This window comes from Taeniopygia guttata, chromosome 4 (genome assembly GCF_048771995.1).
Source record: "Taeniopygia guttata chromosome 4, bTaeGut7.mat, whole genome shotgun sequence".
Taxonomy (NCBI): Eukaryota; Metazoa; Chordata; class Aves; order Passeriformes; family Estrildidae; genus Taeniopygia; species Taeniopygia guttata.
Genome location: NC_133028.1, coordinates 18,624,135 through 18,648,766, shown reverse-complemented (window position 1 = coordinate 18,648,766; position 24,632 = coordinate 18,624,135). Strand labels below are relative to the sequence as shown.

Genomic DNA, 24,632 nt, shown 5'->3' with positions numbered 1-24,632 from the left:
TGCTCTGCTCATCTCTAAACAGAATCAGCATAATTTCAAAGAAAGAAAGAGGAAGTCTTCATAAGCAAAAAAGCATAGGATAGAAAACAAAGTGAACAAAAACAAGCCAAAAGCATACAACAGATAAAGAGAAAAGAAGCAAACCAAAAGCATACAATAGAAAATAAAGAAAAGTTATTCTCCAGTTGACAGTACTATGAAAATATCATAGCTAAAAGAAAAGATACAAACTAGATACAAATTTTCTTTACATAAATGCCTTAATACACAGTTACGATTATGAGTAATTGATTATAATGTCCAAGACACCGATTTTTTTTTATACATGAGATCTACATGATGGAACATAAAGCCATGTTTATATGGGGTGAAATAAAATTCAAGGAGTCTGGAACACATCTTCACAGTTAGGACACAAGGTAATTAGTAATTGTTTTTTGTTAGGAAGAATTGTATTAAATCGCTGTGCACTAGACTTCTTGCAATACCCTTTCTCAAGCCCCAGGCAGAAGGTTATTTCAAGATATTAGATATGCTATTTGTTTTCTGAATTTGTAATGTAATGATTAGGCTGTTAAACAAGATTTTAACCAGTTACTTATGGATGGATGGAGGAGAGAAAGCACACAATAACATGCCTAAAATCCTATTTGTGAATAGCATCAGTTTTTGTCTGACAGAGCAGTCTCTGGAAAAAATACAACTCCCTCAAGAGCCTCTGTGGATTTCTACATTACACCAGCATAGATAATAAACATGGCTTTTTGCTTACAAAAGCAGATACCAATGTTTTAGTTAAAGTTTATCCCACAGAAATTGAATCCTCTGTCCCATCAGGAAGAGAAATTTTAGCAATATGCTTCTGAATAACAGATGACAATGATAGATGCTCAGCAGAAATGCAAGCAAGTTAATTCTATTATGAAAGCAGTAAAAATAGTGCCCAAGACCACTTTGTTCTGAATACAATATTTTTATAGTCTGTGAAGATCTGTGAAGTTACATCCAAAATTTGATTCCATTAATTAATTTATTTTAAATGCGTTAGGAGAAGAATATGATACATGCATTCTCCTTGTCTGTTATCCAAGTCTTTGGAAGAAAACAAGTAATTGTAAGTAAGGCTAAATTATGTACGGCAAAGTGGAAAACCTTTAGGGTTTGTTGCAGCATATTTTCAGTACTACTGATTTTTGGACAATCTGTTCTCATGAGTACACTAAAATAAATTCTGCTAAACCAAGTTTTTTAAAAAAGTAAACCTAGTCTAAACACAAAGGTGCTTTGTCAGTGAATTAGCTAAGAACTTCCAGGCACGTAACAGAAGTATGCAAGAATATGCCATGAGTGGAATAAAAAATACACAATGTAACCTGTCAGGCACCCTCAGAGTGGAAAATTTCAAAACCACCATATTTTTCCTATAAAAATAAACAACATAATTAAAGATGTTTCTTAATTTAGCATTTCTGTTTTGCCTTATGATTGTTTCTTCTACAGTTATAAAATTTATACAGCTAAAAAGTATTATTTACTTACATGAACAAATACACCAAAAGAATGGGAGACAAGGAATAATCCAAAGCAACATTTCACGGCTTCCTGACTTGTTTACTGCTGGGAACTGTGTATGCAACCCTTTAGCCCTACACAAAACAAATCTGTTACTTGTATATCTCTAGGCTAGTATGCCATTAATGGCCAGGAGTTTTTTCCCTAAACAAATGCAAAAATAACTCACAATTTTTTTACAATGGAACAGCGTTCACAATCTTTGCTACCCTCCCATGACAGAGCCTTTCCCAGCGCATGCCTTGTTCCACTGACAACTTTTACTTAGTTGCTCTACCCGTGTTCAGTCTCTATCTTCTGTTGAACATTCATTAGGCCAGACTGGCAACCTCTCCTTAGTTACCCTCCTCTTTCTACAATCTGGTTGGGCAACAGTGACAGCTGCTTGGGACATCACATACTGCAGCAAGCAGGTGCATGGACAGAATGGAAGAGTTAAAACCTTGACACACCTTTTGCTGAAAGTAGACTATGCTACTTTTAATTATGGAATATTTCATATCCATGGAACATTCAGTTATTTACTAGCATCACTATATACAGCAAAGTCCCAGTTTGGGATGTTAACACTGTCACACTGCATTAAACAGTCTTTTTGCATATATTCAATGATACAGGCATTAGAAATTGGGCAGAAATCACAAAAAGTTAAAATAAATACAGACAGTAATACAGCCTTAACTAATCTAAATGGCTGTGCATCCTACTTATTAAGAACAGATTTCTCAAGTACTCACCCTCACATCATTTACCCTCTATCTGAACCGAACTACTTTATAAACAATATAAAAGGAAAATCTGCACAGATATCTGCTTCTGGAATTTTTTTAACCCATTGCTTAGCAAGTTCCATTGGACATTCAACTGTGGAAAAGACCAAAAGTGAAGGTAATGTTAGATAGGCATATAAAGACAGAGTTTTCCCCAAACAAAAAGACTTTTTTTTTTTTTAACTGCATGACAAAGTAAATAATTATATACTAGAAAAATCATTACTCCTAAAAATATTTAGTTATGAAAAGATTTGCATATAAAGAGCTGCCCAGAAGATTTCTAGAAGCCCTAATTACATGAAACACATTTGCTGTGCTCAGAATTACAGGGCAGAACTTAGGAATAAATGTTCATCTATTAAAACTTGCATTAATCAGAGATAGAACAGGCAAGAGTTCCTGCAGATTCCAACATTAATCCAAGAAAGTGAACAGCCACTCAGGAGAATCCTGTCAGATATTCCCAACAACTTCAGGAAGATCCTCAAACACGGGACAACTGTAGCCTCCTAACAAGCTGCAAGTTATGTTACCAAAAATTCTTGAAGATTCCAGATTTTCTCTGTCTCTCTGATATCTTTCAAAGTCAAGTCTATGGCATCAGAAAAAAAGGCACTGCCCACAACTCTCATCCTTCTGACTGCAAAAAAAAAAAAAAAGGAAATGAACAGTAATAAACCACTCAGAGCAACTCCAGGGCTATGGTAGCTCCAAAGGCAGAGTAGGCAGCCCAGCACTCTGCCTGTGACTAAACCAATCACAGCTGCATGATACTGAACAATTGTGGGCGAGCATATCACCATTTCTAATTTAGCACAACATTCTGCTACTAAGTACAAAGTGTAACTTTAAGCTCCCTGATGCAATTAATGCAGAGGTGGAATTATTCTTTCTTTTTTCCATAGCTCTGCTTCAGTCTTATCTGCTAAGAGTTTTCAGAACCACGCTGGCTGATGGCAGTCTACTCTTTACTTCTGACAGTCTTTATGAACACAGGCAGAAGGTTCTAAAACCAGCTGTGCATCTTATATGCTCCCCCAAAAAATGCAGTGAAATTCTTTCTGAAATCTACATGGCATTTGCAGTTATGTACTCTTGCACCCAGCATTTTATAAGACATACATAATTCCTGCATCAAAAATTTAGCATTAGAGAAATGCTATCTTTAACTTTTCAGTATTCCTGTTCCATTCTTAGCTTGAAGCAAAAAGTAAGTGGTAAACCAAATGAGTTGAGAAGGCCTGTTAAGGGTTCTTGAGGTATACAATCAGAAGATATAAAATATGTACAGGATTTTTTGGGGTTAGAAAGCAAGGCAAGACACATGCAACAGATAAGACATTTTAAAAAGAATTTACCAAATATTTTAGGAAACATTACATCCTAAAAAATTCTGTTACACTGCAACTCAGATGAAGTTTGTAAAACAGTTCAGAAGCTGAAGTGAATTCAAGCATTGATCTTCTCTAGTAAATAAACTATATACTAGGAAGTCTCAAACCTCCTGAAAGTAATAAATTATTGCTAACAAGGCTATCTAAGATGAGGAGGAGTTAACACCACTTCCCTTTCCTTGAGTAACACATTAACTATAGCTTCCTAGGTAGTATTACTGATTGGCTGAAACCTTATCCTGCAACATTTTCAAACTAAGTAACAGAGGAAACAAAAGTGCACTTAGCAAGCATTGCAAACATAAATATCAAATTCATTATTCATTCTGTAGCATACAAAAAACTTAAAGACGTTAAAGAAATATGGCAAAAATCCCTGACTCAAAAGAACATTTAAGTTTACATATAAACATATATCCTTAAACAGAATAAAGCACTGCTTTTAGAACAGTTCTCATATAAACGAGATGAGCAATATTTTTTCCCCTGTATCTGAACTGTCATCTTCACACTCAACAGAAATCTGACACAGTGAGCAGATTTAGTGGCAAGATCCAAACAGCATTTCCTATCTCACAACAAAACAATTAAAACAATTTTAGTCTATTATAAAAGGAGCCCAGATGCTGACACCTCAAAACACCTGAAATGAATCCTATCCCTAAAGCTTCTGCTCAGTAACACCATGGGTATGCACTTCAACACCTCTGGGCCCTACAAACTCAACAATGTTAAATGACAAATTAAATTAATATGACTAGGTGAAGCAGGAAACTGCATAGTAAATGCTATGCAAATACGCTTTTCCAACCACATCTTGAAGTTTGCATGGTATGAAACACCAGCTCCCAAATAATGCTGCATTCTCAAAGCCCAGGATAACAACAATAGCCTTGGCAGGAGCAACAGCCATTCAGAAAAGCCAAGGAAGCAGGCTCACTGCTGGATATTTCCAGTGTGAGAAGCAACAGCTGCTACTGGTCTGGCTGCTTCCCTCTGCTCTGCACCCTGTACCCCACCAGTAACCACCACAAATGCTTCACCCAGCATTGCAAAAACAGCTTTCTGCCTGCCCTGCCAAATGCAAATCCTTATTTCCCTATTTCCTCTGAAAGGAACAACAAGCAAGAGAGAACTGCAGGATGTCTGAAAGCCATCCTTTGCGTAGTGACACCTTAACAAAAATAAAATATCATTTCTGATAGAAGTATTTGACCTATATTCAGATATTTAGGTATACCTATTGTCTTTAAAATCTTCTAAGTTAGGAACAAAATATTGACGTCACTTTCATTACAATTAAACCTCATATCCATTTAAATTGCTAACAGAAAAGTACAATCAGTAAAATCAACGGATTTGCCTAATTCACAAACAAACTAGCTCCAATTTGTACTTTGAAGAATTCTCTGTTTAACAGCAGTTTGAGATACATCAAAGAAGTAGCAAGTTTCAAAATATCCAAGACTATCAGTTGAGGCTACTTCATAAAATAGGTGAACTTGTCAAAGACAATGGCTCATTATTCATGCAAATATTACAGGCTCTTAAGACTCTTGGGCACAGACAAGATGCACAGGATAAAAACAGCATTTACCTGGCCCTAACACTGCAATACATTGAGAACTTCATTATTGGTGCTGGCACCTGTACTTGATGAATGTCATGAGCGTCATAATTCACCCTTTACCACATCTCTAACTTACACCTAGCTCACATACTAACACTGAGAAAAGAGTCAGAACTATCCTCTGCACTAGGTATCAAACAACCTGGGGTTAAGCAGAAAACTTTAGGGAAATTCCTTATATGTTCTAGCTCCACACAATACAGACTGTTCTGTAGTCAGGCGCTGAGGTCAAATTCACTACCTAGCCAAACAAAAGGAGCTTTGAAATACCCAAGCAGTAGTATAAGTGGCAGACTCTGAGCTGATCCTAGGACATAAGATGCTGTTTTCCATAGTGGTTTACCACTGATTTTTCCAATTCTCATCTGTGTGCAAAAAGCAACACAGAATTTCATATTTAAGTCAGTCTTCTTCAAAATTCTGAACACAAAACTTGCCAAGGTCTATCTTGATAATTAAATACATGCCCCTTTCCAGCTTCTAATCAGTCTCTTACAACATTCCCGATTAACTTAGGAGAATTAAGCTTGTCCTTTATGATCATTCAAACTACAGCACAGACCTGGAAAAGCAAACACACTCTTCCCTTAATCTTCCCATCATATTTCCCTTCACTTTTATGTGCAACAAATCCTTGTTACCAGCAGAGTGTTTCACTTCCACTTTCATTTTAATTGTGTACAAAATTTTGAAGAAGGCAAACTGAACCAGACACATTCATGAAACATATCTACAGCCAGTTTCCAGAGCACAACACAAGGCCAGATAGTTTCACTTCAAGTATTCAAAATCATACAAGAAGTAGTGAAACAATCCTTCTCATTCCAACAACCTGTATAAATCTTTGGGGGCAGGGCAGGTGGTGGACTGAATAAAAAAAATACAAGAGGCCACAAAGTCTGAGAAGTTAATTGTGTTCCCTCAGTATCCTACAAGTAAGAGTTGCCTGGTAGTAACTACAGAACAAATGCCCATTTTCCAAAGCAATTTGGATGAATGATCTTCAAAAATTAGTTGATCAACCTACAAAATCATCACTATCACCTAAAACCTTACAGCTGCCTAGAATCTCCACTCACGGTCAAATCTGAAAGTAAAAGACCAAAAACAGCAACCCACAGTACCCCACAATGCCCAGTCTTTAGGCAGTTACACTATTACTGTATTCTGAAAGCTCTGTATATTGTTGGTACGCTTATTCCCTGCCTAGTCTTCTCAAACACCTCACAGACCCCAAAAATACAGTAGCAAACAACAAATTATCAGAATTAAAGAAGCACTTCTTAAAACATTTCTATTAAAGTGTAAAGAACATCTATTCAAATGAACAATCAACTATTACATTCATATTTAAAGAATAAAAACAATAATTTGGTCAACAAGGCAATGGCTGTCTTGTTCTTTGGCTTTTGTAAGAATGTTAATGTGCTGCTGACAGCCTTTTGGGTACAGAAAACTAAGTATGAACTAAGTAAGAAAATCAAAACCAAAAAAGTCATTGCAATTTTGATAACTTCTGGCAGGAAAGAAATTCCAGTGTTAGGAGACTACAATCCAATACAAATCAACAGCAGAAACATAGTTCAATAAAATCAATTTTAAAAGTAAGTCATAGTCCTTAAACTGAAAACACCAAATTAGTCACACTTCCCAAAACCTAATCACCTAAATTATGACGCAGCTTACTGCAACATTATGACATTCTCTTTTAAGTACTTTACCCTTATTCTTTCTATTTTAGCAATCACTTTAAACATTTGCACAAAAAGAAAAATTAACACTAATGGAAATGGCAACTATCCTGTCAAATTGTTTTGTCTCAAGCAACATAATCATACCTGTAGTTTCACAGAAGATTAGTAAAAACATGTGAAATAGCCACCCTTACTCAAACGTGTCCACCCAACTCCATCTTGCCAAGGACTATCTAGCAGCAAATGGTGCAGTACAGAGGATGATGGCAAAATTTTTTCCCCAAAACAAGACATTTTTCTTTATCAAAACAGTCCACTGTAATGAGATTTCTAGCTCAACTGCACCTGTTCATGCACACGTTCCCCCACTTCAGCCTTGAAACTGGGAATTGGGGCAGAGATATATCTATTTTCAAACATTCTGCTGACTTTACAATTAGTGCCTCCAGGACTCACAGCATGAAAATGGGAACCAGTTTTCTTATATTTGCCTGCTTTATAGTACTCATTATTCCAAAAAAGGCCTACCACACCCTTGCTATCTCCCTCCTAAGACTCAAAACCCATCTGGCCACCACAGTGAGTTTCCATCCCTCCCTCCACCTTCTTGGCCTTCCTTGCTTCCAGCCCAGTGTTCATTCAACCTTTGCTTAGCTAATTGCAGTGTATTATTCCAGCAAAAAATGAACCCAACAATTAAATTGCTCAGCATGAGGAAGAAGACATGCTGAAGGCCTAAATTGCAGGTGCCTTTAGCTTCTGAAGAACTACAGCCACAGGGCAGGTCTTTTAACACCAGGAAGTCCTAATAGCTTATCTTACACAAAAATATGTATATAAAAGCACTGGCAAACTTGATTCAAGTATCTTAGCTTAGCTGGTTAGAGCATGGCTGTAGTAACACCAAGGTTGTGGGTTCAGTCACAGTATGGATCATTTACTTAGGAGCGGGACTCAATGATCCCTCCAGATCCCTTCTAACTCAGAATATTCTCTGTGTTTCTGTATATTTTCTAATTTTACATATCGTTTCAAGAGACAATGATTAATATTCTATTTCTCTGTTTTCATAATTCATAGTATTTCTTCCTGAACAACACCCAGACTTTTTCCAAAGAACAGTCCACAATTACTCCCAAAAATCTCAAGCATAACAGCTAGTCAGAGATCCATTTAATCAGTTAAATCAACACTAAGAATACACTTAATGGAACAAAAGCACTCGTTAAAGTAAGCTCCTTCCTCTTTTCTCTCCCTGCACCACTCTTTTGCATGTCAACACTACCATCTCATCACTCTGTCAGGATCACAGCATCATTAATGCTTTCAGAGACCTGTGCAAGCAACAGCAGCTCGGATTGCTCCCGTTCAACACCTCACTACACACCAAACTTCCAGTAATTTCTGATGCTCCATTTGTAACCACCTAGTACTGTGAAGATGCATTCTTTTTGTTTCCAGTAGGACAGCACGGTACCTGGGATTGTTCACTGCTGTTTTGTAAGAAAACAGTGATTTCTGTGAACCCGATCACAGAGCAGGCTGCATACAGAGCTTCCACTCTGCTGGAATAAGGAAATCTTACCACTTGTCAACATCAAGAGAAATTAGACTCTTGACTACTGTTCATGGGATACTATAAACACACATGAGGCAACATAAAACAAGCTTCCAAGTGCGTTGGAGACAAAAGAATAACACATCACGGATGCACAGTTTCTTAGGATCCTTACTTAATAAACAAAACAGTAGTTTTACTTGGATTCTTTCATAACAAAGTGTTTAAAGTAGTCAATTGGATGCATTTACAGTCCAGATAGGTGGGGGTTCTTAGTTTTCAAACATCTACAGCCGAATCAGAATGGGACATGTTCTTATTATCCTGTATTAATAAAATCACATTTCATCAGTTTCACTTAGTAGAAGTAAATAATTACGCCCAGCAAGCAATTTTAATTTTGATATATAAACTCTCTTACAAAAAATCAATAGGAAAAAACAAATTAACTCCCAAAGCAACAGTTTCATTCCAAACCATCCATTTTTCTGCAAGCAAAGTTACTATCATCTACAATAACCAATCTCTTTAAGAAGTCTACTAAAATCATGGCTCTACTGCTAATCTAAAAGCCTCCCCAAGTGTTATGGATAGCCGAAGTACTCCCTTATCAATTCTGAATGTAATTTTTCAGATTCACAGTTGGTAACATCTGGGTAAAATGTTTCTGTTTGTAAGCTAAGTCTCCCTCACCCACCTTTCTCAACTGCTATTTACTTGGCGTGTGTAGGCTTCCACTAAAACAGCTGATAATCATTTCTCCCAACACTTCTATCTCCGCACAAGATACTATTGTGCAGCTGTGCACTGAACTGAAGCAAAGACCTGATCCTGACAAAAAACACCCCAGTTTTCAGCTCATTTAATTCCCCCAAGCAGTCCACCTCCAGACATAGTAAGAGAGTGGGCAGAACACACAAAACAGGCAGGGAGGGAGAAAAGGCAACAAGCACAAAGGAGCAGCACCGCTTCCTGCAGAAACAGCCCATTGCAAGGTCAAGTTAAACCAGTCACAAGGTGAACATCCTCTAAAGCTGCAGAGCTACAGGTCCCCAGCCCCTGCTGCAACACTGCCACTGTAAAACCAGTCATTGGCAGTGGAGCTTCACAAGAGCAAAACCAAAACAATACTTTAAATGCAGTCTTGGAATGAAATCCCAGTGAATACGTAATACAGACTCATGCACTGAAGTCAGTGGAATCCTTCTCAGTGGCTCTTATCTGTATTTCAGACTGACATATTACTGTGCTGCTTCCAAAGTAACTAGAATACCTTCTACAGCACAGATAGTTTCAGCAAATATATTCAGGGAACATGAACCAGGTATGAACAAGAGACTGATGCAGCCAGGTTCCAAAAAAACACTGGAAAAGTTACGTTTCTCAAACAAAAATTAAAAATATACTCTGGGAAAAACAAAACTGTCTCTATACATTTAATTTGCAACTAAAATCCACCAGTAGGAAAGGATATAAATATATTTTTCCTTCCTGACACTTAACAATATAAATTTTGCAGCTATATTATATTATATAATCTAACTTTTGTATTTAGCAAAACAGTAAAATGTACTTGGCACTAAAAAAAAAAACAATTTCATTTTCACTTCAAAGCAATTTTTAATACTTCAAGCAATGAGAATAACCTTTCATTGCCAGCAGTATTTTCATATAAACATACAACGTTACAGCAAGAAGTTACTTTGCTACCTGCTATATATAGCAATCTAGAATTAGAACTATGGTAGAAGGAAGACTCCTACTCAGAATAACTACCTTTCATATTTGTTTAAAATTCATCACAGAACACCTGATTTGCATATACTTTTTATTTGTTAACAGTATAGTATTTCTTGTTTGTTGTTCTTCAAATGAAAATACTGTGTGTAACACTTCAAAATGAGGAAAAACTAATCAAGCTTGTCATTTCCAGACTACCAGAGAAAAACAACATTCTATCTATATGCTTTAGATCTGGGCATAAACACAGAAGTCCCACCTACTTAGTGCATCTAGTGAGGGCAGAAGGGAGAAATGCATTTCAAGTAAAGCCTGTGGCTGGGACAAAAAAAAATCAGATCAACAAAAGTTATTAGTCAAAGCGTATAATTCCCTAGCAAAGCTCACTGAACATACTTCTACATGAAAACTGAGTATATTTTTTAAATAATCACTTATTGAGCTATTTGCTCATTCATTAAAGTCTACGTATTTTTTAAAATAACCAAACAAACAAATAAAACAAAACAAAAAAAAAACACTCACACCCCATTCAGGAGATACTCTTGACAAATATCCAGAGGAGCCACAAGGAGTTATTTACTATTAAAAATATAATAACATTTGTGTGAAAATTTCCTTTCTAAATAATATATTTAACTTGCAGGAAACTCTAAATTTATGTAATTCAGTTCACAGAGCCACTAGATGGAACTGAGAAAAACTGTTCCTTTATCTCTGTAACATTATAACACGTTTCATAATTGCATACAATTAACCCCTTCCTTTATTCTAAACTACAAAGCGAGAAGGAGCATTCAGACCACACTTTCACAAAGTTTCTCCTTTTAAGGAGAAAGTACACACAGCCAGAAAACCAAAACGTGTTAAGCAAATTTTTATTCAAGAAAACCTTGCTTAAATTAATACTCTATCACAAGGTTTGTTTGCTTTTAAACACAGCTTTAAATAGGTTAAGGTAAACCACTGTTTTTAGTAAACTGCTCATCTCAGTTCTAGAAGCTGAGCATATGACAATTTCTCATAAATGAACATTGACTACAGAAACACAGTACACACACAAAAAACATAATCAGGTATTAAAATTTTAGCTCGAGACAGTACCAGAGGGCTGGGCTGCTGACAGGCTTTAAATTATTTATGATGCATAAGAAAAGATAGGAAACAGAAACTGTTGCCTAGAGGAAAAGGATCAAAGCTATCTTTGCATTCCTATAAATTTTGAGCTAATGCAGAAGTCAAGTTTAACACAATCCAAGCAGCCTCAACAACAGTTCCAATTTACACAAGTTTCTGTGGTGCTGCTTGTGGTTTGCAATACAAGCTGCAGTAACTCAGTGATGAGTTCCCTTCCCATCTCAACATCTGGGAATTGCTGAAGATTCACCTGCAGTAACATAACACTGCCTGCATAGAGAGAAAATCTCCTAATATACTTAAAAGTCTTGGCTAGACACCACAAGAATGAGATCGAAAAGGGCAGTGGTTCTTACCTCTTAATTTGAATTCTGTTGAAACAAATGAGTCAACAGTTCTGAGTGCTGTGAGCTCTTAGTTCTTAATTGCACTGACAAGCACAGTATCTTCAATTTCCAAGATGAATTTTTAGTTAAAATTCTGCAGTACATCTCAATATTACAGACTTAAAGACGCCCGCCTCTACCAGGTCTTTGAAAAATGCCACGGATTTTTCAGATTTGAAGGAAAATGAGCAAGATCCAGAAGAAACAGGCAGGGGGAGGAAAGGTATAAATAAACTCTCTTCAGTTAAGTTTGAATTGCTCAGAGAAATCAAGTGAACAAGTGCAAATTTTCTGACAATCATCACATTCTGTTTGTGCTGATTCTAAATTTTAACAACACATTATAATTTTATACACCCTTCCTCTTTCAGATATGCAGTTTCCATAGTAACTGGCAATACTTAGTAGTAACCAAAGGAAGAATAACACTAACTTATGTAAAACTTGAAACTTACCTGGGTTTCTAAAAATGTGTATATGCTTATTTTAGAACAACAAACATTGTGGTTATTAATTTTTTTACACATTCCCTATGTGGTCAAGATAAACATCTCAAGTTTCTGTATTTTAAAAACCCAGTTTCACAGACAGGTTGTAACAGACTAATCCCAATGAAGTCTTCTCATATATCAGGATTTCTGCAGTAAATTAGTCAACACGTAAGTAAAATAATACACTTTTGACTTCTGAAGAGTCTTTGACCATGCACTAAAAATTTAAAAAAAAAAAAAAAAACACTAGTAATTTTCTTAGCTTTCCCACATCACAGCTCTTTGCTAGGCATTTCTCTTCCTAAATATTGAGTGAGAATGAACACTAAACACAAAAAAGATGTAAAGATGTCCAAGTTAGAGAACACAACCTAAAAATCAATTAGAAGGCTATCAAACTGCTTACTTCATACAAATGCTAAAAAACCCCAGCATTTTCAGGTGATTTTCATAGGAGTAGTATCATCATAGGAAATCTTATCAAGATCAACGGCTCCAGTCACTGGGTACAATCCTCTTTTGACAAATACATGGCAGCCCAAGCTAGTTATGATAGATCAGTATCCCTGGAGTTAGGCAGAAGAAAATGAGTCATGGCCAGTTGCGTAGGCCCAGCTTTGCAGAATGGGGTAGGAGGTCCTCAGAAAAGCAGAGATGCCTTCAGAAAGCTTATAGCTGAAAGGGCAACACAAAAACCTGCTGATGGAGAGATGACAGAGCTCAAACATTTCAGGGAGCAACACTGGGGGTATTAAGAAAGGGTCTGCTACATACTGCTACTTTAACGCTAGGGGGAAAAAAAAACAGCTAAATAACGTGTCTAAACTACAACACTAAGACTGAATCCTCAGAAGAGGTGAAGGAAAAACCTCACAGGACACCAGAAGGTGCAGAACACACTGGCAGAAGCACTGAAGAGTTACAATCAAAACAGTGGAATTCTGTAGGGTAAAAAAAGCTCAGTTAAGGGCAAAGGAAGTTACAAGTGCTTTATGTCTTATCTCTGAGTGAGAGTCCAATAAACTAAGCTACATAAAGGCCAAGATTTTTCCTGGTTAATTGTTTTTTAATATTTGTTTCAAAACTGTCTAAAAATTCATCCATTCACAGCTTTAACTGTATCTCATAGTCATGAGAATGCAACTGCTGACTGAGCTATAAAAACACACATCTTTCCTGAATTTCTTCTATTCTTCATCACTAAAAATAAAAAATATGCTAAGAAATTAAAAACTTAATTAAACCAAGAAACTAATTCTCTTTCAAAGACAGATGACTGCATTGAGATGCTATGAAAAAGTAAATGATAGCTTGAAGTCAACACCCTTTAGAGGAGACAGGACTTGAAATTTCTGTTCTCCCACCAGAAACAGTAAAACCAGATTACAAGCAGCTTTACTAGACACAAACAGAAGAAATGAAATTGCAAAAAACGAACAAACTAAAAAAACCAAACCTGTAATGCTGAGTCTCCATCACTACAGAAATCTACTAGCAGTTTACTAAGAAAGCAACAGAAGTCTCATAGCTCACAAACTTTTAAGACAAGTGCACGCCAAACTCATGCAAAAGCATTTCACTATGTGCCCAAATTCACCATTCTCTTTGTATTAGCTCACCATACATGAAGTCTCACACACAACCACCAAATTCCAAATGCATTATTCAAGCCCCAAAAAGGTCACTGATGCAGTTTCACAGTCACCTTAGTGATAAAATTCTATGAACAGCTCTGTTCAGACTATCACTAGGTGCCATCACAGGAAGCAGACCATCCTTGACACCATGGTCCTCCCTCTTCTTTGCACCGGCACCAGGCCTAAAGTAAGTCAGGAAAGAGTCTGATAAGAAATCCATCGTTTTACCTGTTGCCTCTGGTTCTTGTCACATTCCTGCAAGCCAAAGCAACAGGCAGTGCTCATCACAACATTAGGGCAAGTCAGGTGCTACAAAGCAGAAAGAGAGCACAGAACTCCTTCCTTCTGGTGGGTTTCCAGCAGTGGGGTGAGCACGCTACTCCTGCCAGCTCTCTTCTGGTAACAATAGTGCCTGAACGGCCGGCTGGGGTCGGTCCAGAAAAAAAAGCCCCACTTAAACAGCCACCCACACAGAACAGCTTAAGCCAAATGTAGAGTTGCAGCTAAAAACACATTTTCCAGAAACCTTTGCTTCTCAAATGCCAAAGTCTGATTAATTTGAAGAGCTCAGAGTGTTAATATGATGGCTAAGTTCCAGAATAAAAATGTAATTAAAAGAAAAATCTTTGAATTACTAAAAAAAAAGTTACATTATGTTGCCTATTGTTTCTTCAATGCTGTGCTGTAGTTAAAACTAGTCTGAAATATTATAAGACATAATCTGAGAGAAATTTATTAGCCAAACACAGGTGCAGGTTCTCTGTCACACCTAAAAGCAGCCAAGTTAATCCATGATCACTGATTAAATTCAAACATAAAAAGAATCCACAATTATCCAGAATCACAACACAACTTAAAATTGGGTGAATATGAAAATGTGAAAACCCAGTGCTATCTTCAAGTTTAGAACAGAAGGTTCCTTAAAACCATCTGTTTTAAGGAAGTTAAGTAGTGAACAAGCAGATCTGGAGTGAATAGCAAACAGCCTCATGGTGTTCCCTCCAAGGAAGACATAGTTCTGTTGGTCCAATTTTCATAATCACAACTAAACACCTTCAAGCACAGTGTCACATTACATATTCAGCTGCCATTTATACTGTTAAAAAGGTACATATACACAGGAAATACAACAGTAATGATAATCTATATACTCAATTAAGCAAACACCTGAACATCTGATAAAATATGGCAAAAATAGAACCATAGGCTCTCCCTGAAACTCATCACACTTCCCTTTTCTGTCAAAAATCTAGATTATCTTTGCCAGCTTCTCCTCTAAGCCAATAAAAACCTCTGATACTGGGAACCTGTGTAACAATCTACACAATTTGACTGTTATAGGTAAAAACTTTCCAGCCTATATTTAATCTAAATCACACCCACTAAAATTTACTTCCTCTTAACATCTCAACCACAGAAAAAAAAATTTAAAAAACATTTAAAAAAAAATTTAAAAAGACAGAAAACAAGCTTTAAAAAAACTCCCGGTGCTTCTGTGAACCATTTCTTACATACCCGTCCCACCACCTTTTCCACCACATCTAAATAATCCAATACTTTAACAAAAAATAAAAAATTAATTCATAGGTTCTGAACCTCTCAAACCACATTGCTACATTCCACTGTACTATTTGCATTTAATAGTCAAAACTAGACATAAAAGTGCTATTAACTAAAAGTTTATCCTGTTGTTTTCCAGATGAGTTTCCTAACTCAGCAGCACATCTGAGTAAAATGACAGATAACATAAAATCACCCCCTGAAAAAGTCATCTGTTTTTTTCCAAACCTTCAAGAAACCTTCTTCCAGCTTTGCAAAAAGTAACTTAAAACTATTCGGGAGTTAGTTAGTTAAATAAACAACCTCCATGACAGATTGAAACTTGTATTTATTAAGTGGATGAACACAGAACTATGCTGAAACCGCCTAAAATGTAAAACTGTAAGATGGCTTTTATGCATATGTATTTTCCAGACCATATTGTCATGTAACACAATAAATCCACTTAGAGCATGTTAGATTTCTCAAATAATTGTATTTCTTCTTCACCAGAGTCACTATTAAGTGGGAGAGAACACAACTGATAGGCATCTCGGTACCTTTACAGTCTATAATAATTTTAAAATTTTAGTTTTTTTCCATAGAGACCGACACATCAAAATTGACTAAGCACAAAATGTAGACAGCATCAGCAGTATTCATAGTAAGAACTGCTTAATACCATCTACAACCAGATCAATCACAAAAAACAAAAAGAGAGAGAGCTGTTCTGATACAGCACTTCCACAACACCCTTGGGAGGTACAACTGCTGCTTCGCAGACTGCGGATGTTCCAACTTCCTTAGTTCATACAGCAAGCCAAGAGATTGGACAATGCCCGTTTCAGAAATGTCGCGTCCCCAGACAGGACCACTAGATCACGTAGCTTTGCATCTCTACCTTGGAACTATTTCATGACTACTGTTGAAGTTTCATTAATTCTAATTAAAATTCATTTCTTTAAGGTGTTGGGCTGAGAAGAAACCCAGGTATGTGTCATCAGCTGAAGTTCAACACTTGCAGTTCAGGGTGTCAATACTACTCCAAACAACATCATAAGTTTTTCTCTGAGAAACGCACACCACTTTGATTCTGAAGGGATATGGGTTTTTCTTGTTTCGTCCACCTTCCATGTTCTTCCCTCCAATTACGGAGCTTTTTGGAAAGCACATTATGAAACAGGACAAACTTCTAAATATTTCCGAGAATTTCCTAACGTACAAATCCCATTTTCTTAAGTGAACTGTCTGAAGGCAGTAAAGCTTCCTCCTGTTCATTACAAGATAGATTCGGAACACGTATAAGCCATTCAGAACCATCAAAGCCTGCTGAAATTAGATTATTTTAAACGTTTCAGTATAACCGCTGGTTTTAATTGCGGGCATTCCAAATTGCCCTAAGTACGGTAATGTGACTTTTCTTTAAAGAATTAAGGCTGGAATGCCTTCCCCTTTCCCGGAGAGCTAAACCCCCTGGGGCAGGGATGGAGAGCTCTGCGTTCGCAGGAGCAGCGCAGCGATGCAGGGGACCCGGGAGCTGCCCGTGCCGGGTCCCTGCCCGTGCCGGGTCCCCGCCGTGCCCGCCGCAGCCCGTCCCGGCCGGAGCCGCCCGCGGGAGCGGCGCCGGGGCGGGCGCGCTCGGCTGTTCCCGGCCCCGGACACCCGCACGGGCGGCACCGCGGGAGCCGACGCGGAAGCGGCGGCTCCGGATCTCAACAATATCGCTATTCAACAGGATCCTGCACACATCCTGCGGCGGGCTCCTTCCCGGGAAGGGCCGCGCCGGGCAGTACCGCAGTGCCGCCGCCGCAGCCGGACCCCCTGCAGACCGGCCCGGCGCCCTCTGCAGAGCCGCACCGCGCCCGGCCCCGCGGCGGCGGGAGGCGGCTCGGAGGCGCCCGGAGAACCGCGTCCCACCCCTGCACCGACAGCGCGCCCGCCGGCGGGACGCGCGGGGCCGTTACCTGTCACCGGCTCCGCCGCAGCGGCGGCCGCGCCTCCCCGTCCTCCGCGCCGGCCGCCGCCGCCGTCCGCAGCCTCCAGCTCGCACCCCGCGGCGGCGGCGGGCAGGAGCAGCCCCAGCAGGAGCAGGCAGGTCGGCACCGGCCGCACGCCGGGCGCTCGGAGCCCGCTCATCGGTACCGGCGCTGCCGCGGAGCGAAGGCAGGAACACAAGGACGGACGGAAGGAACGCAGGGCTGGAGCTCCGCGCTGCGCCGCTGCCGCTCCGGCGGCACCAACCCGCTCCGCTCCGCTCCTCGCCGCGCCGGCCCCGCGCCGCCTCCCGCCGCTTCCGGCGGCCCCCGCGCCGCCGGGCGACACGTCACCGCGCGGTGACGTCAGCGGGGAGGCGGTGGCGAGCGGCGCGTGGCCCCGGACCCGCTGTCCGGACGGCGCGGCACGGCCGGGACCGCACCGGACAGGACCGGACAGGACGGGACCGGACCGGACCGGACGGGACCAGCGGCAGGCGCAGGTGCCGGGACCGCGCCCGGGCCGCCTGCATCGCCGGGCGGCGGCACTTCTGCCGGCTCCCGCCAGCCCGAGCCGGGACCTGCGGAGCGCGGCTCCCGCGGGCCGCCAGACGTGTCCCGGAACCCCACGGATCCAGACCGGCTGGGCCGGATTCAGCAAAGGCACAAGGTGAAAATAAGATGTTTCAGCTACAGGGCAAAGCGAGACCTTGGACGTGGTTAAACTTGCCCTTATCGCGCCGCCACTGCAGACACCTGAGGAGAGCTTTCTGAAGTTTAGGTACAGCACTCTCAAAATATCAACAAAACGAGAAAAGAAGAGTCTCAAATCTGATCGCACACAACTGAAACCAGGGAAACTAAGTCTTCACAAAGATTCAACCATGATTTCATTGTGCTTAAAATCTTAACCAAAAAAAAAAAAAAAAAACCACTTTTGCTTATGATGTTTCCATCAAGCCACTGAATGGCACTAAAGTCTGTTTGTGCTTTGTCCTGTCCAAACCTGCAGTACTTCACAGCATTCTGTTTAGAGCCATTTAACGAGAATAACACAGCCTTTAAAGACCAAATTCAATCTTGTATCTTAGATACACAGTACGTGAGAAAATAACGCAACACAGGTGCTAAAAGCTATATAAATGTTACATTTTCTATTAACTATTGCAATTACGTAAGAAATAATAGAAGAGGGGTTGAAAGAGCCTTGAGAAAAGCCTTTGCCTGCTATGTAGAACCTCCGGGAGACAGGAGCAGGAGATGGAGTTGTACAAGCTGCTTCTGCGGGTCAGCAAAATCTGGAAAGCTAACTGTGAAATCATTACAGTACTATTAAATGCAGCAGGAAACAATTTCTACTAATATAATTGGCATGCAAATTCCATCCCAATTGAAACATATTTTCATGGGGAAAAAATACCAAAACTTTAATCATATAGCATATAAAGATTTGGAAAATGTTTCTAAACCTAATGAACTCTGATTGAATTGTGAAGTCTGTGCATAGCGTTATCATTTCTGCTGGTGAATAAAACAGCTTTTAAAGACTAACAGTATATGACCAGACCTTGTGCAAAGAGAACAATGAAAAGCCTGTATCTTAAGAAAGCTTGTTCAGTGTTGTTTAACTTTAGGGAGGGGAGCTGGAGTAGAGTAAGTTTCCCAGATGGAAACAAAGAAACCGGCTGTTAATTTAATTAATTAGTTAATGTTATATTACAAAGAGAGAGGAATCCATAAAGGGCACATGAAAGAAGCAAGTTTCCTGGACAAGTGTGAACTGTTTTAACTGCAGTTGGTGAACTGAAAGATCGAGACTGCACAAGTACTGTAAAGAAAAGCCTATTCTGCATCAGAATAGCTGTGAGAATGGGACACTCCAAGAAAACTATGTGGGCCTAAAATAATAAATGATCTTTTCTAGAAGTCTTCTTTCTGCATTGCTTCTTTCTCACTTCCTGCTCTTACCTACAAGTCCCCAAATTAAGCATGGAATTGATTGTTTTCACGCAATGACTGTGTTCTGGAGTTGGGGGGATGTCACTGCTGGTCAGGACACCGTAGCAGATCTCACAGCGAGAAGCTGTGTGAGCTGGAAATGTCTCATGATGCAGTGCCACTTCATATCGTGCAAAATCAGCTGCATGAGCTCAGAATAAAGGAAAGCCTGCATCCTAACCCGTTAATACACAGAAACCTAAATAATTTGTGGTTTCAATATTTGGGCCCAAATTCTAAGGAGTGCCCTGCAAGGCTTCATCAGAGAATCAGAGAAAAATGTATGACCTCCAGAGTTCCTCTAGTCTAACTCCCTTACTCAACCCCTAGAAACATCACTCATAACCAGATACCAGTTTCATTTCAGACTGGTCACCACTACTTTTTAAGTAAGTGTTTCAGACTGCCACCCACATCGTCTACTTACCCGGTCCCTACTGGACTACAAAGATGCTGTGGATGTCACATCTAAAAACCCTTGCTAAAATCAGTATGTGCTGCTCTTATCACTTCAGTCATAGAGCCAACTCTCTCATGACTGAAGGCAAATGAGTTGATGGAACTCTGCTGGTTTTCTGAATTGACTCATCCTTTGTCATCCAGAAATGGCTTTCAGAAACATGTCCTTCATTATCTCCTCTGAGATACCTGGTAAGGATGACTGCTCTGTAGTTACCTGCACCTTGCTTTGATGATGGATGTGACATTTGCTTTTTTCCAGTAACTGGAAATCCCATCTGATAGCCACAGCCTTTAGAAGGTGATAGGATGCAGCACAATGAAGTTAATCACCCTCCTCAGCACCTTTACAAGCAGCTCCTAAGGACTTGCAAACATGTAATTTGCTGAAGTCTCTTTCTGCAAACCTTGCCAAACTAGGCATAGAGCTCTGTGAACCCTGAGGGCTAACCTTGCTAGTAAAGAACAAGGGAAAGAGGGCTTTGAGCATCTCAGCCTTTTTACAGTTCTTCATCACTAGTGACCCGCCCCATCCATCAGCAGAGCTGTGTGCGTTTTGGGTATGTCTGCTCTTCAGAATGTTGTCTCTACCTCTGGCTGTAGACAGTTGTAATAGAAAGGCTGGAATTTGTTGTGAATGGAGAATTAATGGTAATGTCTGGGCGTGGGGTCGCTGGATGAAGCACACAGCAGCAAAAGAGTTCTCAGCTTGGACTATGCTATTGGCATCCAAATTACCCAACCTAGCACATTTGTGTGCAGTTTTACAAGACAGTTTTTATCTTATTCTGGAGAAAAAGAGCAATGAAGAAATCCTGATGATTTACAGAGGTGAGACAGGATGGAGACACTGATCGCTATCAGCTGCTAAAGGCTGCCAAAGAGGCATATCCAAAATCTCTGCACTGTTGCCAGCCAAGAGGAAGCGAGACATGAGGAGAACCTCAGAGCTGGTGTCACTTCTCTCCTGTGTAAGTGCCATGGACGCTGGACCCAGCACGGTCTGGACAGAGTCTCAGCCCTGGGTGGCAGATGGCAGCCTGGTCACCTCTGCCTTGGTGCCCCGTGGCTCCGGAGCGTGGGACACCCTGAGGGTGTGAACAAAAGTTTAAGTTGCTTTGCTTCGTGGTCTGCTTGAAGTACAACCACCTTCCCCGAAGAAGGTCTGGCTCTGGCATATGCACATTGTTGATAAAATGTTGCAACAGCATTTCCCAAAAGTGCCTACGTTTATCTTTCTGCAGGGAGCAAACTGGTCTCAAAGCCTTAAGGGTACAGCCATTTATGTTACTTTAGTAACGTAAAGTTTTTATGTCACTGTCACGAATCCTGATGAGTATTAATGGACTCTACAGTCTTGGTCGAATTTTCTGAGTGTTCTTTGTTGTATGGATAACCTGAGAAGTTTTTATTTGAGTCCTGTCCTGTATCCTTCCATTGATCTCCAGAGCAGAAAGCTTTTTCTTCTCTTTTATTAGTGTGTATTAACTGCTTTGAGTTGCCTTTCCTGTTAGCAATTATATCATTCACCTAGCCTTAATCACCACATTGATTTATCTGAACAGAAAAAGGGCGAGGAAATAATCTTCAGAGTTGTTTAATGCCAACAGTTCTTTCCAATATATACATTCAGCCAGCCCGACAATAACCCTGAAGCAGGTTTGAACAATAGAATAAAGGAAAAAATATTTTTTCCTGCCCTTTAGTGCCATTTGCAGTCTGTCCAAACTACAAGCTGTGAATGCTCTGGGTAGATGAGAAGACTGATGAGGGAAAATGAGCCAGACTAGTAATAACAGATGAGAAAGAAACCTGGTGGGGGAAACAGAAACAATACACGAACTTAGGAAGAATGCTACAAGGTCACCTTACAGGAAAGAAGGCTCAGAAATTAATACAATCACTTTTTTTTTTTTTTTAATTAAAACACAATACAAGTACAAACTGGCAATAAGTTCAAATTCAGATAAGCAATGGCCACCAGATTATTGGTAAATTGTCCAATAAACATTTGGTTTGTTAGTGCTGTGGAAACAAACATTAGTTTTTGAACAGACTTGAGATTAAAATTCAAATATCTTCTCTTGATTAGAGAAGTTATTAATATCTGCACCCAAATTATAAAACTTTATAGTTCTCAGATTTCAAGTGCTGATAAAATATCAAATGAAGGGAGAATTTTGTAAGTTTTCTATTTGCCAGGATGAGAGGATCAGTTTAGGGACCCCTTCTTAGTTGTTTCTGAATTACTGAAGTTTATGTTTTGGGGAGGGAAACTTGTTAGTTCAAGAGGAAACTATACAAAGTATTTTAAGTGGGCCTGTATTTCCAGCTGTTAATAGACTAAGAAACTACGGGTCATGGATGTTATCTCAGTCCAACAAGAAAACTGAACTCGGAGAATGGAAGTCAGTGAAACACCTTCCTTACCTGATGGAGTATTTGCCTTTAGAATCTTCTTATCAGTGACCATGAGTCTAGATATCCCTCAAATGAGCAAAGTACTGGTAATAGACAAAAATGCTGCATGAATTACCAAATCTCTTTCAATAAGAAAGAAGGAGCAGTCATGAAGGGCAAAACAAGAGCTGCAGATCTGCAACAAAACTTTTTTATTAAGTTTCCTAGTCTGAGATTTTTTTTTTTTTTCAGTCAGCATTGTCACAGGCATTGCAGAAGATTTTTTTTTTCTTTAACACTTATGGAGTAAAGACAAATGTAAAATAAGTCTTGGAACACACAATGTTCACCAAGTGTTCATTGCAGCTGATTCTTGTATTTGCATAGAAGCTTTGCTTATCCTTTTTTCAAATTTTTGAGCTCTTTATGGGAACAGAGATGCCATTCCAGTTAGAAGATGTTGGCTAGGCAGACTGTGGTTGGATTATGTTTATTTCAAAAATAAACAAAGACTCAATCTGTTTACACAAGATCTGGAGGCACATCCAGAGATTCTGAGTCTGAAGGAAAACAATGGCAGAATGAGTGAATAAAATATTTCAGGCAGCACTTGGATTTCTGGAATCTGTAGTAGGAGCCAAACAGTTGCCAGGACACAATCTTACTGGTGGTGCAGGAGAAGGGAAGGATCTTGCTATCTTGAATATTTTGGCTTGTCAGATTACAACAAAGTGTTGGGTTGTTATATATTTGACAGCTAAAGACCATTTTGGAGCAACACAAAAATGGTTGTGGAAAAGAATTACCTTACAGATTTAGGTGATCAGAAATATGTTAAAAACTACCAAGGGGCAATCCTGGAGATCATGATATGACAAAGTTCATCATCTGATCTACTTAGAACATACATCACTACAACTGGTTTTGCCAAAATTGATTGCCAGACTGTAAAAGTCCAGGCATCTTATTAAATTTCAACAAGACTTTGATTCTGGTAATTTTGCATTCACAGTAAAATCATAATGGGTTCATTTGTAGTTCAAACTGTCTTTAAATCATCAGTGTACCCATTCCTGATGTTTAATGAACAGCAATATTAACACAACAAATCCATACATTAAAAATAAATTGCTGGCTTTTTCACTTTTCAAGCAATGTGAGAATTTAACCAATTTCAACACAAAAGTGAGCTATAGACATGACTCACCAAAAAAGCCTATCTTAGAGGAAATGGAGGACAGAGCATTTTACCACCAAATGAAAAAAAAAAAAAAGATCCCAGTAGGTACATAATATTTCTTTCACTTTCCCTGAATCTCAGCAAATCTCTAAATCTGCCATTACCTAAGCCGAGACAGTCACTGCTTTGTGTCTTCTTATTCCCTCCCTTCCTGCTAGACAGGAAACAAGGAAAAGCACAATCAGGAGGTGATGAGAGTCTCTACTGCATATGACTACTTTTTATCTTACAGCAAGCATATTGACCAACTGTGTGAAAAAAAAATAGAATAAAAATCACAATTTTTAAAAATCCATCATTTGGGCAGAGTCATTTAGCACATTCTCGTGAGTGCAGCAAGTATTGAAGAGTGCCTCCTGGGACACGTTTGGGTATGTTTTTGCTCAGAGAAAATAGCTCCTATTTTCTCTGAGAAAAAAATCCTACTCATGTAACAGGAACTGTCAGAATGGAGTCTGCTTATTCAGGCTGGTAGAGACATTTTGGGGATCAGTTTTAATTTTCTCAGTGTTTATAAAGAACTTGCATTAAAAATAATGTGAGTAGTAGCTTTTAGAGTATTTTTTTTTCTAAATAAAGGCTTAGTTAATAACATATAGAGCTGTTCTTTACCTGAATGAGCAAGGTCAGAAAAATGCTGTCAGATTAATTATTTACAATGAAAATAATTTGTCCCTTTATGATTATATTTAGGATAAGAACAATTACTATTTATGACCTTCTGAAGAAGCAAGTAGAAATTGGCAAAAACTTTTACTTAAGTGTGGTTTTGATACTTTTAGAAGCTGTTGATTGAAAAGTAGAATGAGCAATCAATCAGAAGTCAGAACTTCGGTGAGTAGGAGATTATATTCTCATGATCTGTGACTAACAGAGAGTAATAAAAAGTGAGTGAACATGTGTATCATGTAAATACAATTCTATTGTCAGATAGTTTGTGGTAAATTGAAATGGCTGCTCTGAGGTCACAGCAAGCAGACTGCTTCCTGGAATTTCTGCAGGCAAGTTGCA

At 39.2% G+C, this 24,632-nt stretch overlaps 1 protein-coding gene across 3 annotated transcripts in view; it reads right to left on the bottom strand.

Annotated features, from left to right (window-relative positions):
- The window catches only part of STIM2 (stromal interaction molecule 2), a 69,476-nt gene extending 51,613 nt beyond the window's left edge, over nt 1–17,863 (bottom strand). For 2 of the 3 annotated variants that reach the window (XM_030270876.4, XM_030270875.4), the window contains exon 1: nt 17,516–17,863. In XM_030270876.4, coding sequence (XP_030126736.3) covers nt 17,516–17,687 — 172 coding nt within the window. In that variant the 5' untranslated portion in view covers nt 17,688–17,863. Of the gene's footprint in view, nt 1–11,854; nt 11,880–17,515 lie in introns of those variants that run through there. The other variant, XM_012573630.5, reaches the window with a different exon arrangement.
- Nucleotides 17,864–24,632: the final 6,769 nt, after the last annotated feature.